We start from the raw sequence: 15,737 nt of genomic DNA on the forward strand, positions 1-15,737 counted from the left end.
AGGAGAAGCGTCAGCCGTCAGTCTTGTAGATAGCACAGTAAGGTACCTTCCTGAAGCCAGGATTCTAGTGTCCACGCCATATTATACTGGACAGGTAGTGGCAAAATGCGTAGAGCAACCCATCTGCGATCTCATCTTGGGAAACATTACGGGTGCAAGAAGTGTCGAGGACTCCGATCCCGAGTGGAGGGTGCTCGACGTTGGAAGAGCATCCAAAGGGGGAAAGGCCCACGACGGCTCAGATGGGATGGTGCAGTCAGTTTCTCGTCGGCAGTGGAGACAAGAGCTCAAGTGAGAGCCCGAGCAACGCAGCATCCACTCTCTACTCCTGTTACGATGTGTCTGAGCGCAACACCGGGCGAAATTGCAATTAGTCATAGAGAAGACCCGAGCTTGAAAGCCCACATCGAAAGAGTTGGGGAAAAGGTGATAAGAAAGAGGAGTCGTACGTCATTCGAATATCAATTTGCAAACGGTCTTCTACACAGGGAATGCATACTTAGCTCAGGAAGGCGGGTCCAACAGCTGGTGTTACCGAAAGATATGAGAGAGACAGTGTTGCACTTAGGACATGACGCCATTATGGACGGACACCAGGGTGTTCAAAAAACGGTGTCTGGGATCACCGAGGAGTTCTTCTGGCCAGGCGTCCAGGGTGACATTAAACGCTTTGTTCACTCATGTGACGTGTGCCAACGCACAGTTGCGAAGGGAAGAGTTGGTCCCGTACCTGTGGGCAAGATGCCAGCCATCGACCTACTGTTTCAAAGAGTAGCTATTGACATTGCGGGACCAATCTTTCCAGTTTCTGCCAGAGGCGATAGATATGTGCTTACTCTGGTTGACGTGGCCACTCGTTATCCTGACGCAATTCCATTGAAAACTATTGACGGTATCGAAGTGGCGGACGGCCTTGTGGAGATGTTCTCGCGTTATGGGTTCCCGAGGGAAATTTTGAGTGACTGGGGCTTGAACTTCACGTCGGAATTAATGAAGGAGGTTAACCGCCTTTTGTCACTAAGGCAGTTACTAACAACGCCATACCATCCCATGTGTAATGGGCTTGTAGAGCGTTTCAACGGCACCCTCAGAAATATGATCAGGAAAATGTGCCAGGAGAGACCTACGGATTGGGATAGATATCTCCCAGCTCTTTTGTTTGCTTACCGCGAAATACCGCAAATGAGTCATGGTTTCTCGCCCTTCGAGATGTTGTGTGGGAGAACCGTTAGAGGTCCACTTACAATACCCAAGGAGCTGTGGGCCAATGAAGAGATCGTGTGAGATCTCAAGACAACATACACATACATTCTTGAGTTGCGGGACAAGTTGGAGGGAACATGCAGGCTTGCACATCAGGGCCTGGAAAGGGCGTGCGAACGCTACAAGGGCTACTCTGACATGAAAGCCAGTCACAGAAATCGTAATCCGGGCGACAGGGTTCTCATCCTGCTACCCAAGGATCATAATAAGTTACTGATGCAATGGAAAGGCCCATACCTTGTGACATGGAAGAAAAATGACATGGATTATGTATTACTGACAAACAACACTAAATTTTTTCCATGTAAATATGTTGAAAAAATACGAACAGGTCCCATACGGTACGCCCCCAAGGTAGCATGCTCGGCAGTGGCCGAGGAGACAGATGATGTTGCCGAGGTACCCACGTGCAGTGGGAAGGAAAATGCAGGATGGGGTGAGGTGTACTAATAAACCCCAATTTGAATGAAGACAGCAGAGGGTCACAGCTCTACTCCAAATTAAGGGGGAGGTGTTTTCAGATGTGTTAGGCAAAACGAAGGTCATATTTTGCAAATTAGACCTCTCTACAGATAGAGCCAACTAAACAACTTTAGCTATCTTTGGGATGTATCTTTTTGCTGCTGTTGTTGTTTGCTTATACAATGGAGTGTGTTGTGGACATTAACATGTTTATTAAGGACACCTTACGGATAACTGCAGGTGGTATGTTAGTGTTCCGAAAACGCAATTTGATGTGCTGTGTTAGTGGTGTGCTTTCGGTGTGTGCTGGACATCTGCGGTGTGTTGTGTGCTCGGTCCAGAATCTCCACAGAAGAGAGTCGGTTGGCTGGAAGGCTTGAAGATGAGGATGATGTAAGCAGTTTTTCATGGAAAAACTCTTGAGAGAGGGGGCCCTTGTGACGTATAATAGGGAATCTGAAATAAAAGTATGAACGAAACAGGTTTGAAGAAGACGATGAGGATGGTGATAAGGATGACGTGGATAAGCCGAAGAATAAAGAAGATGAAGTATTCAGTGAGATGGGAAGAGATGATTGGAGGAGAAGAGAAGAGGACGACGACAAGGATTACGTGGACTAACGCCGAGCGCGAGGGAGAGCGAGGCACGAGGGGAAGAACAGCGAACCGGAGGTTCCGGCGGTTCAGGGACACTTCGGCTGGAAGAGAGCAATGCCGGCTACTGCTCCGGTGAGCTTGAGTTCTACGGCTTCGCACCGTGAACTTCCTGTCGTTCCTGAGCCCGTTTCAGGGAGTCAACGGACGACGCTACCACCTGCTACGACCAGGGTTGTCTCCAGTGTTGTTGCCACCCATCCGGGTGGTGTCCCCAACACCGACGTCACCGGCATCACCTTCACTGGCACTTGGACCGGGAGCTTGTACGACGCAGCCAATTACGCCGCCAGCGACGCCAGTCCGAGCATGTCGAACGCCATCTCGACGCCGTCTACTGGACGCATGCAACGCCGCATCCGCACCGAACCAACCGGGAGCACGAACGCCTACCGCTAACAGCAGAACGATAGTAGTAGACTCTAATAGCAGTGTTCCCGGGTCGTGTGTATTTATAGTCTGTGTTTTTTTGTGTTTTGTTTAGTTTTGTGTGCTAATGTTTGTGTCACGTAGGGTGTATTAAATGTGCGTCTGTGTAGGTACACCTGTTGCCTAGTCCATTCTTTCAGTCCGAGTGTTCTCCGGGGAGATCCGTGACAGAGTCCTGCCGTCTAGTTTCATTTTAGGTGCTTCACCGCCAGCCAGCACAATCATTGTTCTAAATGGACGAGTTACGTGCACAGAGGGTTTGCTTTGCCTGCAAGCTTTTCAGAAGCGCATGTATATTTTGGCGCGATGTAGGCAAAATATTTTGGGCCACAGGACTGACGGTAACTGAGTTTTCAAAATCCTAAATACTGGTATGGATAATACATTGGGCTACACGGTTCTCAATACAGTAAAATCTCGGTTTATCCGGGTCTGATTAATTCGGAAATTCGTTTAACTCGGACTCGCTGCGCGATCCCGGCAAGACTGTGTATAGTTCAATGGCACCAAATGTTCATTATCTCGGGAGACATTTACCTGCACATCGGTTAACTCAGAGAACTCCGATGAGGGCTACTGGCCTTCCAGTGTTACCATGCAATACAGCACGGTTGTGCATCCAAAGCGGGCGGACAACGGGAACCTACGCGGGGCGAGTTGGTCTGTGCGCTGCTTGGCAAAAACGAAAAACAGCGACAGTTTTTAGACTGAACAGCGACTGTTCGACTGTGTTTGGAGCCTGTTGCCGTTGCCGTTGCGCTCCACATTGATGGCGACCGCCGCTCCAGTGAAGCAACCACAGCAGCCAGCAAAAGATCTAGAAGCAAAGGTGAAAATACTAAAGGAGCTGAATGAAGGTGTTTCTTGACAGGAAATCATGAAAAAGTATGGCATCAAGAGGAGTACGTTAGAGAATCGAGCACGAATCTTCGACACGTTTGACAGTGGCAAATTCACCAGAAGAAGAGCGCCTGAGGACGGCAGTGAACCTGAAGCTGGAAGAGGCTCTGTTACGGTGGATAGCAGATATGCGCACCTTTGAGCAGGCTGCTTATCTGTTAGCAAGCGGAAAGACATGCAGAAAAAATGCAGATCGACTCGTTCAGTGCATCTGAAGGATGGTTCGCTGGCTTCAAGGAAAGGCACGGATTGGTTTTTTCGGAGCATGTGCAGCGAGAAAGCAGCGGTGGACAAAGTCTCATTGCTGACTGGAAGGAAACCGAGCTTCCCCAGTACCTGGCTTTTTATGAACCTGCTGATGTGTTCAATGCGGACGAGACTGCACTTTTTTTTCAAAGCTTTGGCGGACAAAATCATTACATTTAAGGGTGACCCGTGCATTGGAGGCAAGCAAGGAGCGTGTGACCGTGCTTCTCGCATCAAACATGTTGGGTAGGAGTGCCTGCCGCTCCTTGTCATCGGGAAGGCAAGCAACCCAAGATGTTTTAAGAACATTCACCGGTTGCCTGTGGCATACAGAGCTAATGGAAGGCCTGGATGACCTTCGACATGTTCCAAACTTGGCTGTGGCAGCTTGACCGCGGTTTTTTCACTAAAAAGCGGAAGGTTTTGCTTGTAGTTGACAACTGCAGCGCGGACACTTGCATGACGGGCTTGGAGTGCATTGAGCTAGTGTTTCTTCCTCCAATCACGCCGGTGGCTCTGCAATCGCTGGATCAAGGAATAATCCAGCACATTAAAAGATGCCGAAAGCATGTGCTGGAGCGGATGCTGCTGTGCAAGGAGGCAGGTCGAGATTATGACCTAAACCTCCTCGGTGCTATTCATTTTTAGCACACGTCTGGAGTGACACGCTGGCAGATGTGATGGCGAATTCTTTCAGGCACAGTAGATTCGTCTGCCCCAACGACTGTGGTCAACCGACGAAGCCGTTCCTGAAGACACCACAGAGCCCAATGAAATGATGGATGATGAAGAGGTTAGACGGTTGGAGTTTCTCCTCCCTACTGGCGTGCATTTTCTTGACTACATCGCAATAGACGACTATGTTGCCGTCACTGGCATGCTGACCGATAACGACATCATATCGGAAATTGTTCCAACGGTGAAAGTCATGAGCAGCCGCTGCCACGATGTCACACTGTGCAAGAGTCCGCCGAGGCTCTCGCTGTACTGGAGAAATTTTGCGTTGGATCACGCGACAGTGAACGTGCACACCGTCACTTGATGGGACTGAAAAAAATTGTTGCGCAAATTCCGACGAAGAAGCAAACAAAAATATCGAAGTTTTTATGAAATATTGGTACGTGCATGCCCAGTACGTTTTTTTTTTTCTTGGTAAATTCGATAATCAGGAATTTGGTTGACTCGGACATTTTTGCCGGTTTCTTGCAGTCCAGAATAACGAGGTTTTACTGTAAATAGACTAACGATAATGGTTAAACACCCAGTACTATGGCCCTCTTGCGTAGTTTATTGAACATTTCATTATTTTATACCATAGCATTTCTTACCACTGCTAAATTTATAGACTTCTGATTTGTATTTCAACTGTTTTTATTTCTATATTACTTAACAGCCTTTTGTACTAACTAAACAATTATGTCCATTACCTGATAGTACGTCCTTGACACTTTAGGACATTCTTCTGTAATGGCCGCGCCGCAGTGGCCGAGTGGTCATGGCGCTCGGCTGCTGTCCCGAAAAACATGGGTTCGATCCCGGCCGCAGCGGTCGAATTGGGGCCCATGTACTCTGTAATATCAGTGCACGTTAAGGAACCCCAGGTGGTTGAAATTTTCTTAGCCCTTCACTACGGTGTCCCTCATAGACCGAGTCACTTTGGGGCGTGAAACCCCCGTAAACCATTCTTCTGTAACACTCATGGTTTTGTGTATTGCATTTAATTCATTAAGTAACGAAGCAACTTCTAGCCATCCTCCTGTCAACATCCTGAAAGCTTTATTTTGGATTGAAATTACACACAGGAATGCTGGTGTTGCTGCCGCATTGTTGCTCTTGAGTGTATGTGGTTTTTGACATTGCTTTGTAAGCTTTGAGGGACAAACTGAACCACTGGCCTCCTCTTTTTACTTGTGCTCTTGCTATGCTAACCTGACATGAACTTGCTTGAGGTTGGCAGTAGTAAAATTTCGATGCTTCCAACTTGCCATTGCTAGAATCTTTTTATACCTACCCAGCATAGGCATGGATCAACCTTCTTAGGAGACAGGAACTGAAAATTTGGAATCGGTTGGTTTCATGTTCTTGTTTCATCATTTAGCAGCTGTAGTTAAGCGTAATTTCTTCTATTATTCATATTGTACATCGCTATTGTGTGGCCAACTTTTGTCTCATGCCAGTCAGCGCAATCCAGGAAAAAGGGGCTCTGTTCATGCAATTTCAAGACATTTATTATTCGTGCTGTTTTTGTGTTTTTTTGCATAAAAAAAAAACTAGTGCGGAACTGATTTCTACTTCCATTTCAGACAAAAACCCATTGATGAACGAGTTCCTGTCTCACATAAAGTCTACACCAGACCTGCAGGCGCTGTACGAAGGCATCCAGAAAGACACCAGTGCCAACGTAGCAGACTCTGCAAATGTGATGGACATCAGCTGAAAACTGGATTCTACCTGGAAAGGCCCAGCATTGTGCTGCAGGACTGTCGGCACAATGCTGTTGATTGTGTGTGTTCTCATTGGCCACTTGAGAGTTGCAGCAGACTGGGAGTGCGTTGTCCTAGTGCGGTGCATGGCAAGAGTGTAGTACAACAGCGGAGGCGGTTGCGCGCACTCTTGTGGCACTGTGTTCATGCTGTGCATTGTACAAGGACCATGCTGTCAGTCTGCTATTACTCTCAGCTTAAAAAGGGGGTGAGGCTGTCGGAGTAAACGGGGCAGCTACTTTTGCCAGAAGGCTTGACTGTTCTATGCTGCCAAAAAGAACACTCGGGAAGATAGGTCATCGCCTTGTTGGTTGTTGAGACTGCTGTGTGCCCCTCCTGCCAGATTACTGACCCTGGACAGTGCTGTTTAATTTTTTTTAAATATATATCTGTAATAGGGCTTCTGGTGTGAATCATGCCATTTGTCTGATCCTGGATGTGTTTGTGGTTCTTCTGGGGAGCTGCCTGATTTTGGCCAAAGAGCAAACATATGGAGGCGAAACCCTAAGGACTGTGCTGTGTGATGTCAGTGCCGGTTAAAGATGACTACCTGGTTAAAGATCCCCAGGTGGTTGAAATTATTTCGGAGCCCTCCACTTTTGGCACCTCTTTCTTCCTCTTCTCTCAGTCCCTCCTTTATCCCTTCCCTTGTGGGCAGTTCAGGTGTGGGTGGATATGACAGATACTGGGCCATTTCCTTTCCCCAAAAAACCAATTTTCAGCAAATGTGCCTTTCTTTTGGCAGCCACTTCACTGCCAGATAAAATGTGTTGCTTGCAAAGAAGAAGCTGCGTCAGCAGCAGGATTGAAAACTTCAAAGGCACATCTGTAATGTTGTGACCCAGAAAGCAAAATCCATGTATGTAACATTCTGAATATGAGTAATTTGTTTGCATATGCCCTTTAAGATCAGGGATGTTTGTCGTTATGCAGCTAGCAGACTGTTGATAAGCGGTCATGCTAGGGAGTTCCCATGCAAACTTCCTTCATGACAGTGTCACATTTTCAGTTACATAAAAACACTTCTTGACAAGGCAAAGTCATGCATTTAACACAAGAGCATTCATCATTTAGCTCATAGGGAGGGCATGGCTTTCGGCACAAATTATTTTATTTCCATATTTAAATGAAATCTTTTGAGCCTATTAGAAATTTTATGACTACTGTCACAAAATTTCACTGTTGTACATTAGAAACACAATTTTCTGATTGGTAGATTTTTTTCTTTGAATGTTTTGAAAATTCTGCAGAGTTAAGAAAATGTGGCAAAAGGCTGGTTGAACATTCATTGCACTCTTACTGGCATGATACAGGTCAAGAAATTCTTGGAATTTTTTTTGCAAAGCACAAATTTTGGTTATTAAATTTTTGCCATGACATATACAGATTAAGAAGGAAATTTCAGAAAACTTTTAAAATTTTAAAAACAAATGTCTTGGCCTGTACTAGGCATGCAACAGAACAAGCAAAGTCAAAATAGAGAAAACTGCAGTGAAGAAATCTGCTCCGGAAGGTAAGTACCTAAGCAGAGTACTGTCACTGAGAAAAACTCCTATTGTTTGAGTGTTTTCCCCGAATGCATGGCCACCACGTTTCACGAAACAATTTTTTTCAGCACTTCCTGGTCGTTCTAAGCAACGAAAGTTCGGGGCACCTTAAGAAATCAAGCGAGAAGCGGACACAACAATTATCAAAAAATCATTTGTTTCGGACATTTTGGGATTTCAAAGTCGCATTTTCTCTTAAAGCAATAATCAGTCCTACCACCCATTTGCTTTGCTGTTTTCGAATTCTGCTTCGTTTCGCATGTACATTTTTCGTGCTCAGTTTCTGTGCTCAAGTGATAGCATGTGTCCAAGCCCTTGGATGCTGTTCTCTAAAGGCAAACTTTTAACAAATACAGTACCACAAATCTGTTTGCACCAGCAGCTATGGTGTTCTGATGTTCAAGACATCACAGGTACAGACCAGTCAGTAACTATGTGTAGGGGTGTGGGATGTCTCTTGTGTCAGTGCCATTACTACCGCTTTAGCTCCATGCATAAGCTCTAATGATTGCCTTTTTTCTGAGCATGTTGGCATGGCCAGCTGCGAGATAGGGTTAAGGTAGGAGTGACACATGGTCTCGGCTCTCTGCTTGTCGCACTGGGCTCCACCAATCACCAGTGCGTGTGTGGATGGTGCAGATGCCTTGGTTTTGCCGAATGAGCCCTATACAGTTCTCGCTGTAAGTCACTCGAAGTTTATCGTCAATCCACTGTGGAGTGCCTTGTAACCCCAGTGTGGCTTTGGCACTTGAATTCTCAACACACTCACTTTGCTACAAACCACGGGACAGCTTTAACAACACCTAAAATATGCCGAAATTCTTGTGCACGCATCGAACAAGGGAAGCTGTGGATTACGTCGCCGCGTTCACTCTGAACGAGATTTGGTGGATGAGGCAAGCGAGGCCCACCTCCCGCACCCTCTCCGCTTGGCGTGTCGTCACGCGAAGCAGCCAGCTATGCAAGCCATCTCCTGCCTCTGCGGTGGCGCGGCGCGCCCACGGAAGCTCTACTCGGGGTACAACTTCCAATTTCGATGTGGATGAGACAATGACCTTCAGTGCTCATAAGGTCAAACCGGGCTTAACTGCGTGGTGGATGGCCCAATCTGTGGCAGTATGACCTTGTGATCATATGACTGACCATAGGGTACCTGAAATTTGATTTGAGACATTGCAGGCCATGCTTAACAGCTCTCGCTCGTATAACTATGTTGAAGCCACGATGAACCCCAGCCATTCTTTTCCCGTGGCATGTGCGCATCACTGTCGTATGCTGCACCTCTTCTGCCGCGTGTAGAGGAGGCCAAGGATATAGACGCGTCGCCGAACGCCGCGCAGTGAGCGTAAATTAGCGAAAAACATCGTTACAATTTTCGTACATGTACGAACAGCATATCGACTAGACAAGCCGCTAGCGACCTGTTTGAGGCAGTCGTCGCTGTCCGGACGTGACATCGTGTGGCTGAAGTCTCCAGCCAAACCGCGCCGCGGTGAGAAATGATTCCGCGACGCGTGATGTTTATGTCCGGATTATGCGACATTCAAGTCGCGGCGCTCGGCAACCGCGCTCCCGGCCTGGGCGGCCGTTTTCAAGCCGGCACGCTTCGTTCGCACGTGCGTCTTGTGCTATATATGCAGTACGCAGTTCATTTTTGGAGCGAAAGCTTCACTACGCTAGGTAAAGCCGTGCGCTGTAGGTTGACCTTCGAGTGAGCCAGAGGTCAAGTGTGGCTATAGGCCTTACCGTACGTGGTCCACCACTTGACCATTGACCTTTCTATTCACCGGTATAGAACGATAGAATAGTTCATTGGGTGACCAAGCTCTCGCGATCAACCATTAATTGAACTGTTAGGGTGCAGGGCGGGCGCATTGCCTATCCAGTGAGCGGAATGCACTCAGCGTTACGGACGCGAAGCCGCGTCCACTTGCCCGATGCATCACAGCTTTTGCTCTCTAACCAGGTTCAGCAGTAGTTAAACCACAGCTGATTTTTTCACGACTGGTTTCGCTCGCTGTCCGTCGTTCGGTCATGCGTCTATCGGTCTGTTTCTGTACGCTGTAGTAGTGGTGCAGCATGTTGCATGGAACTGCGCACCCGTCATGGGAGCCAGAAGATGCGAAGTGTCTTTTAGTAGCATCATTCCGATGGTGCGCGCGCCGCTGAACAGTAGACGGCTTGCGTGGCTGCAACTCGAGAACGAAGAGGCAAATGCTCCTGAAAGGCATCCTTCTAGCCGGTAGCGTTGACTGATTTTCATGACATCGCGGTTAATCCGTGTTTCAGCCCATGTAACGCTAGCTGGAGGGCCTCCTTTGAGAGGAATCTGCCACTTCCGCCGGCTCCAATTCTTTGCTGCAGCGCAGGTTTATTTGCTTGCAGAGGCGCGATACAGATGAGCATGATCACTACATCTTCGCAGTGTCGTGAACGTCCATGGCTGAATTGGTTGTCAGATAAAGGAATGGCGCTGTGTCTGTCCTCGGTGGACACCTCAATCGCGCCATGAGGGAAGAGATGAAGGTAGGAGTAAAACAGAGAAATAGGTGCCGTAGTGGAGGCTCCAGAATGATGTCTTCCATACGGGGATACTTCACGTGCACTGACGTCGCTCAGCACGTGGGCCCTTTTGAGTTTCGCACCATCGAAACGCGGGATTGAACGCGAGTCCGGCTCAGTACTACGACTCGGCCGCGCGGAAGAGCGTGGCCAAGGGGAGAGTGCGATAGCAACACCTCACCTGCTGTATCTCGTTGGGAGGGGGAGGCTTCGAGTAACGAATTGCACTCGCCTTTGTGAGCACTTGTTGCCGCTTGCTGCCCGTCTTGAGTCGACCAGAAAATTACCGGGGGCAACTTCCGTGCGAGTAACAGGAAATCCTTCCAATTCTTTTCTATTTTTATTCCATTCCTTTGTAGTTGGTGCAGTTAAGCACTGACTACTACCGGTTAACATTTCGTACTTCCCGCTTTGATGACGTCACATCGTTTTGACCGATCGCGAGTTTTGTGACGCCAATATTTGGGCGTCACCAGGCTTTCGTGTCGATGAGCCATCTAATGCTTTCGCATTAATGAGACCAGAGCTGGTCGACGAGCCTCCGCGGTGGTGGTGAAAAGCATTTATTTAGCGATATATACAGAGGTGCTCGAGGAGAGGCCCCTAGTGGGTCTCGCCCCTTACAAGGCTGAGTCCTTTATTCCGGGACCCCGTTTGTCTTGACCGCTGCGCAGATCCGCCGAACCAAGGCCTGTTGGGCCGATAGTTCCTGGCAGCCGAGTAGAGCCACCCCCCGGGCCCCAGTCCTCTTGGGTAGGGGAAGAGGTATTAGGGGGTTGGGGGGAGAGGATTTTGCCAGCTGCATGCCCAAACCATGTGAAAGGTGTCGGCCACCTCCCCACAGAATGAGCAGCGGCCGTCAAAAGAAGGATCAAAGTGCTTGAGAACCGCCGGACACAGCAGGGTGTTTGTAAAGAGCCTAAGGAGAGTTCGTTCGCCAGCTTTACCCAGTCCCTTCATAGTAACCTGCTAGCGCCGGTGTTCGGCACGATAGTGCTCAGTAATATCTTTAAAAGAAAGAAGAAGGGTGTGATCTGGGTTTACGTCCTCCCAAGGAACGCCTGGTGCCCGGTGAGTGCGCGGGCTGCCTCATGGGCGGCTTCGTTACGGGACATGCCTTGGTGGCCGGGGACCCATATGATTGAACGATGAGTTGGATCGCAGTCGCGAATACTGTGGCGAAGAATTTGATGAGCAAGTGGAGTGATCCAACCCAATTCAAGGTTACGACAGGCTCCGCGAGAGTCTGTGAGGATGAGTTTAGAGTCAGGATGGGAGGCTGCGAGGGCGATCGCTACCTCCTCCGCTTGAGTTGAGCTAGGTGCTCTGAACGAGAGGCCGTCCACCTGTTTTCCCTCGTGTATGACTGCAGCCGTGTACCATTCCCCCCTGGAGTGGTAGGGGCCTGCAATGTCGACGTAGAAGACGTGTTTCTTTGAGCCATAGTGGCGGTGCCGGGCATCCACCCGCGCGTGGCGCCGGCCATTATGGTCCTCCTTGTTCATTCTAGTCGGAAGTGGTCGAACGTAGAGGTCGCGTCTTCACAGTTCGGGCACTCGAACCCGTTCCATCGTATGGTGGTCATGTTTGATATGTAGCCGGTCCAAGAGGCGGCGGCCGGACACGGTCTGGGCGTGACGTGTATATTAGTTAACGAGATGGGCATCGCGAAGTTCCCGATAGGTGTTCACCGCCCCCAACGTGAGTAGTCGCGCGTTGGAAGTGGAGGTCGAGGGCTCTCTTGAAAATTTTGCGGAGTACAACCTCCAAGCAATCTTCGTCATGTTTGCATAAGCGGAGGTAAGGAATTGAGTACAGTACTCGACGAAGCATGAGCGAGCCGCACCGCATCCCTACTTCACAACCCTCCTCGCTTGTTTGAAACGCGGCGAACCATTCGGCCCACCTGGTCGCCGACTTTGCGGAGTTTGGCAAGGGTTGTGTCTGCCTTGCGATGCTGATGAACGAAGAGACCGAGTATTCGGAGCTCCTGCGCTTCACGGATGGGGCCGCTGGCGAGAGAAAGCTGAACGGAGATTTCGCATTTCGGAGAAGGTCGAATATGCATAAATTCAGACTTGGACGGGGAGCACTGGAGGTCGCAGTACGTAGCATAATGGTCTACTATGCTCGCCGCTGCGTGCAGGCATTCCCTATCTCTCCGATGTTTCCCGTAGTAGCACAGATGGTGATGTCATCGGCGTACAGTGCATGGTGAACACCGCCGACACTCGCCAGCTGTGCCGGGAGGTGCATCATGGCAATATTAAAGAGAAGCAGGGACAACACAGAACCTTGTGGTGTGCCCCGCGTTCCCATCTGAAGCGGGCCGTACTCGGTCTCTTGTATGCGTATATAGGCCAAGCGGTCTGTTAAGAAATGTTTGATGTAGTTGAATGTACGAGGACCGCAGTTGGTCTCGCTAAGATGTTTTAATATGACGCCGTGCGGCACGCCAGCGTGAGCGATGGCCTCGGAGGAAGGCTGTGTGCGAGATACGGCGCCCGCGTAACAACTTTCTAGAACTGCAGCAGGGGATACGCAGGAAATAATAATTATAATTGGTTTTTTGGGGAAAGGAAATGGCGCAGTAGGGAAGCAGACATTCCGGAGCCCTCCACTACGGCACCTGTTTCTTGAAAAAAAACCAGTCACAAAAGACAATGGACAAGAGAAGGAGTGTACACGCCACAACGACTGGACTGTCAACTGAGATTTGTTAGACAAAAACAGTCCCAGCAAGGCCAGCAAGTTACTATGAACCAACTGGCCCGCATTTCAACCCTTCCGCATACCTGTTTCTTCCTTTCTTCTTTCACTCCCTCCTTTATCTCTTCCCTTACGGCGCGGTTCAGGTGTCCGCCGATACGTGAGACAGATACAGCGCCATTTCCTTTCCCCCAAAACCAATTTTCAATTGTTCCCCTTTATCCCCGTGCCATGGGGAGTGGGCTGCCTCAGCTCTGTAGCGACCCCGCACCCTCTCTCCAGCTTCACCCCTCCACACATGGATCCGCACCCCAAGCCTGAACTACGAACAAGGCCCGTCTCCTAAATTCCTTTCCTGCCTAGTCTCTACTGCACTTCCACAGAAAGTACAGAACAACGCTAGTCCGGACATGACCGAGGGGACCGTTAGAGAACAGAAACCGCACGATGAGTGTCTTTATGGGTCCCGCTCGAACGACCGCGCGTTGTGCGCCCGCCGAAACTTCCGCCAAACTGGGTCAATGGAAACTCGATGGCGTGGTCTACGTGGAACGCGAAATCCGAGTAAAGGGCAGGGCTCACAGAAGACTGGCGGACGACTTCACGGGGGTCAGGCCGCCGGGATTTCCTCTCCATGTTCAACTGGTTATTCAAAGGGGCCTTCGTTTTCTGGCAAAAACCCAGTTTTACAGGAGTCTTGCATCCCGAACAGATTTCTTAACTGTCGGGTTATACCTGATTTCTGCCTGAAAATTTTTGATTTAGAAAGCGTCGTTTTGCAGTGCGCAAACACGAAAATTAGCGGCTATCTTGCGCTTATACTGAAGGTTGTTTTCAGTTAACTGCCGATATAAAACCAATTTAGACCTTGTCGCTCATGACCCAGCTTAATTTTGCGGATAACTTCGAAACGTACGTTTTACAAGCGAGAGGCCAGAACACTGGAACTGGTCAGATTTTTTACTGGCTTGACTATTAAGCGCTAACCACCTTAACGACGTCCTGCTCGAAGACGCTTGTGCGTCTAAAACTGTCGCTGTGAAGCTGAATGAGTGTTTTCGCATCAGCACAAGCAGGCAGCTGTTGCAGTGACACGAAAGTACTAGGAAATGGTGATGCGCTCGACAAATTATTTGAAATCAGTGAATCCTGGGAGGCTTTGCTCTGCAGCCCACGTTCAGCAGGACATCATCAGTCAAGCCCTTGCTGCTGCTGTGTCCCGAGGGACTCCGGCCGACGGCTAAGGGAGACAGGGGAGATGGACTTCTCTCCTGGCGTTCATTGACTAGTGTTCCGTTAAAGTTATTCTCTCTCTCTCTCAGTGAGTAAGAAAAAACCTGATTCTGTCAACAGTTTTTAGTGCACGTTCCGTTTCCAAAGTGTTTGTGAAATTATACTGAGCTTTAATTCGGAGATTTCCACTGCGGCGTGCCTCGTATATGGCCCGTAGTCGAGAGGCTTGTAACGCTGTAAAAATCGTCAATACCGTCATTTTAGGACTCCGTATTGTACGTCAGTAACGAATTGCCCTGGGTGCTCGCGGCGTAGCATCACTGTAGTGCGCGCTTATCTCTGAACAGGATCAAGGTACTGAGGGGTGGAAATCTTGAAACTGACATAAAAATATGGCTTCAAATAATCTGCTGCCTATCTAGCTTATGTTTCAACGTTTCCATCATAACTGAGTTCTGGCACTGGCTTCCTGAATAGGTTCCCGCAGGTATTTTCGGAACATCGAGGCCATGAAAATTGTCTCGGCAGTCAAAGTTAACGGCTGCATATATGTCTCATTGTGAAGCCGCGCGTCGAAAAAGCAAAAAACTTCGGCTTTTTCTTGTCTTGCGTGTTCCGAAAACATCTGCATGCAGGCACTTGTATTACGCAGCGCGTGGTCAAGAAGCGCCGTCTCGCGTGACTCTCAGTCCAGCACTCGCTGCATGCATGAACTATATGACGCCACTTCATTATTCACAATGAGTGGGGCCGACTGCGTGTGTTTGCGCGCCCTCGGGGGAAAAATGGGAGTCTACTTGTCGAATTGCGTGCACTCGGTTTCCAGGGAATGGGAATGTTTTCGGGAGAAGTAGGTAGAGGCGTCGTAGGGGCAGCGGACGTGGGCCAAAACTCCTTACGGCCATTCGTCGAGTTGGCTGGTTGATTTGCTCGGACGCAGTAGCACCAGCAACATGCCGTCTTTGCTGCTGTTGCTAAGGTAAGAAGCGATGCTTCGACTCTTGGAGAGTCAAGTCGAGTTGCAGAAGCTATTTTGTTTGCAGGCCGTATAACTGGCTTCGTGAGTTTGCGCCCTGCGGTAACACAATTGTCGCATAAAAAAAAAGAAAAACCTAGAAATGTGTGGCAACTCGACCACATATACAGGCCAGGGGGTAAAGCGTCCTTTCTCAGTCTTCGTGTGGCAATTACTGTCGAATGGGAAACCGAAATGCAGACCACACACGTTGATAGTATATTCTAATGCAGT

General features: G+C 49.0%; 1 protein-coding gene across 3 annotated transcripts in view; it reads left to right on the forward strand.

Moving 5' to 3' along the window:
• Cand1 (Cullin-associated and neddylation-dissociated 1) overlaps positions 1-6,867 on the forward strand; it is a 59,989-nt gene extending 53,122 nt beyond the window's left edge. For all 3 annotated transcript variants that reach the window (XM_077662254.1, XM_077662255.1, XM_077662253.1), the window contains exon 29: positions 6,258-6,867. In XM_077662254.1, coding sequence (XP_077518380.1) covers positions 6,258-6,391 — 134 coding nt within the window. In that variant the 3' untranslated portion in view covers positions 6,392-6,867. The remainder of the gene's footprint in view (positions 1-6,257) is intronic.
• Positions 6,868-15,737: the final 8,870 nt, after the last annotated feature.

This window comes from Amblyomma americanum, chromosome 4, assembly GCF_052857255.1.
Source record: "Amblyomma americanum isolate KBUSLIRL-KWMA chromosome 4, ASM5285725v1, whole genome shotgun sequence".
In the NCBI taxonomy this organism is placed as follows: Eukaryota; Metazoa; Arthropoda; class Arachnida; order Ixodida; family Ixodidae; genus Amblyomma; species Amblyomma americanum.